Source organism: Octopus bimaculoides, chromosome 23, assembly GCF_046866305.1.
Source record: "Octopus bimaculoides isolate indiv1 chromosome 23, ASM4686630v1, whole genome shotgun sequence".
Lineage (NCBI taxonomy): Eukaryota > Metazoa > Mollusca > Cephalopoda > Octopoda > Octopodidae > Octopus > Octopus bimaculoides.
This window is the reverse complement of record NC_142950.1, coordinates 26,550,540-26,553,298: the sequence shown is the minus strand read 5'-3', so window position 1 is coordinate 26,553,298 and position 2,759 is coordinate 26,550,540. Positions and strand designations below refer to the sequence as shown.

Sequence of the window (2,759 nt, the reverse complement as noted above, 5' to 3'; positions counted from 1 at the left end):
ATTAGATTGATCCCAGGTTTCAGCTAGTACTGTTTTGATTGACCCCAAAAGGATAAAAGGCAAAGTTGACCTTGGTAGCATTTGAACTCAGAATGTAAAGACAGATGGAATACTGCTAAGCATTTAGCCTGGTGCCGTAACAGTTCTGCCAGCTCGCCACCTTTATCAGGCCCAAATAATGTACATTGTTTTATGCTCAAACTGGCCAGCTTCAGCCTCTTGCACCTATCCTACAATGCCTTGTGCCTTTAACCCTCCAACGCGAAGTATAGGCCACTTATAATTGAATTCCATGTCGCATAATTTCTCGCTTCTGTACTTATACTCTGCCATGAATGTCCCCCCTTTCTCTAGTTCCTTTTGTGTTGATCTATGCCACGAGTTCTTAGGCCTACCCCTCTTTCTATATCCATCCGGTTTCCACTGTAAAGCACTTTTTGCTGCATTTGGTGGGTCCTTTCTAATTGTGCTACCAATCCACTTTCACTTTTTCTTAAATATTTGTTCTCTAATCAGAGCTTGATTTGTTCTTTGCCATAACTCCATATTGCTTATGTGTTCGGGCCATCTGATTTTAAGTATACTACGCAAGCACCTGTTGATGAATGATTGTATTTGCTTATTTGATTTAACTATCCTACAATGCCATTCTGAAAATAGATAATCACATCATTAACATTTTGAAGCTACAAGGTAAAAACATGATTAATTCAAAATTCAAAACAAAATATATAAGCATTACATAGAAAATAATCTGAATGTGAAAGGGTTAAAGGGTATTAGTAAAAAAAAAAGGGAGCAAGAGTTAAATAAAGTCTGAGAATCACAGACCCCTATCTATAAGCCACTGTGATACATGTGTTGTGCACTATTTTTGTGTCTTAGTTGCTTCTCAAATTTTTTTTTTTTTGATTTTCAGATAGCCACAAAAGCTTCACAAATACTTTGGTTATGTTACCCAACAGAATCACAGGATTTTCTCTTGGCATGTCTACAAAATTCCATGTTATTTGGCAATGAAGAAGAGAAGGCACTTATGAATATAGCATATGGTATATCTTTGACAAATTTACCTGGTATGATATATTTATTAGTATATGTCTATATCTGTCTGTCTGTTTGTTAACTTTTACAAGGAATACATTGGTAGAAACTTGCAAGTTTTGACTTTCTTATCTTCATCAGAGTATGATTTACTTTGGTTCTTTTCAGCTTATACAGTCCCTGGCAATGTTTTTTTTCAGAGATGGGGCAATATCAATGCTAATTAGGTGTGGCGTAGGTATACAGGGGAATTATGTGGGAAGTGGGGGAGAATATAAGAGGATAGGAGAAAAGTATGTATTTATAGTGTGTGAATTTATAGAGAGGTATGGTGAGGAGATTTATTTTGGTTTGATATCGGAATTTTGTTATTGTTTAGGCTTCAGTCAAGCATGGCAGTAAACATTTTCTTAGCATAAGTGCAGGTATGATTGTGTGGCAAGAAGCTTGCTTCCCAACCATATGGTTCTGCATTCAGTCTCACTGTGTGGCACCTTGGGCAAGTGTCCTCTATTATAGCCTCAGGTCAACCAAAGCCTTGTGAGTGGATTTGGGAGATGGAAACTGAAAGAAGCCCATTGTGTATATATGTATATATCTATGTGTGTGTGTGTGTGTCTTTGTGTCTGTGTTTGTCACCCCATCACCACTTGAAAACATGTCTTGGTGTGTTCATGTCCCCGTAACTTAGCAGTTTAGCAAAAGATACTGATAGAATAAGTACTATGCTTCAAAAATAAGTCCAGTGGGGGGAGGGGGCGAAGGTGGTGCTCCAGCTTGGCCACAGTCAAGTAACTGAAACAAGTAAAAGAATAAAAAAAATAGAATAAACTGAGGTTGAATTTGCTGTTGGTGTCATTAGATTTCTATCAAGATATTTTAAGCTCTGTATTTTGGGAAGGTTTGCATTGAGGATGTTAGTATATACATTTATCAGAGCTTTCTAATCTGTTTCTATTATGTGGCTCTTTCTATTATATGGGTGTTTCTGTTTCTATTATGTGGCTTTTTCTATTATATGGGTGTTTCTGTTTCTATTATGTGGCTCTTTCTATTATATGGGTGTTTCTGTTTCTATTATGTGGCTCTTTCTATTATATGGGTGTTTCTGTTTCTATTATGTGGCTCTTTCTATTATATGGGTGTTTCTGTTTCTATTATGTGGCTCTTTCTATTATATAGGTGTTTCTGTTTCTATTATGTGGCTCTTTCTATTATATAGGTGTTTCTGTTTCTATTATGTGGCTCTTTCTATTATATGGGTGTTTCTGTTTCTATTATGTGGCTCTTTCTATTATATGGGTGTTTCTGTTTCTATTATGTGGCTCTTTCTATTATATAGGTGTTTCTGTTTCTATTATGTGGCTCTTTCTATTATATAGGTGTTTCTGTTTCTATTATGTGGCTCTTTCTATTATATGGGTGTTTCTGTTTCTATTATGTGGCTCTTTCTATTATATAGGTGTTTCTGTTTCTATTATGTGGCTCTTTCTATTATATAGGTGTTTCTGTTTCTATTATGTGGCTCTTTCTATTATATAGGTGTTTCTGTTTCTATTATGTGGCTCTTTCTATTATATGGGTGTTTCTGTTTCTATTATGTGGCTCTTTCTATTATATGGGTGTTTCTGTTTCTATTATGTGGCTCTTTCTATTATATAGGTGTTTCTGTTTCTATTATGTGGCTCTTTCTATTATATGGGTGTTTCTGTTTC

The 2,759-nt window shown here is 35.5% G+C and overlaps 1 protein-coding gene across 1 annotated transcript in view; it reads left to right on the top strand.

The window, feature by feature from the left end:
- The window catches only part of LOC106874622 (uncharacterized), an 18,723-nt gene that overhangs the window by 1,082 nt on the left and 14,882 nt on the right, over window positions 1-2,759 (top strand). Inside the window, exon 2 of the mRNA XM_089340732.1 lies at window positions 920-1,076. Within this exon, the coding sequence (XP_089196858.1) occupies window positions 920-1,076 (157 nt within the window). The remainder of the gene's footprint in view (window positions 1-919; window positions 1,077-2,759) is intronic.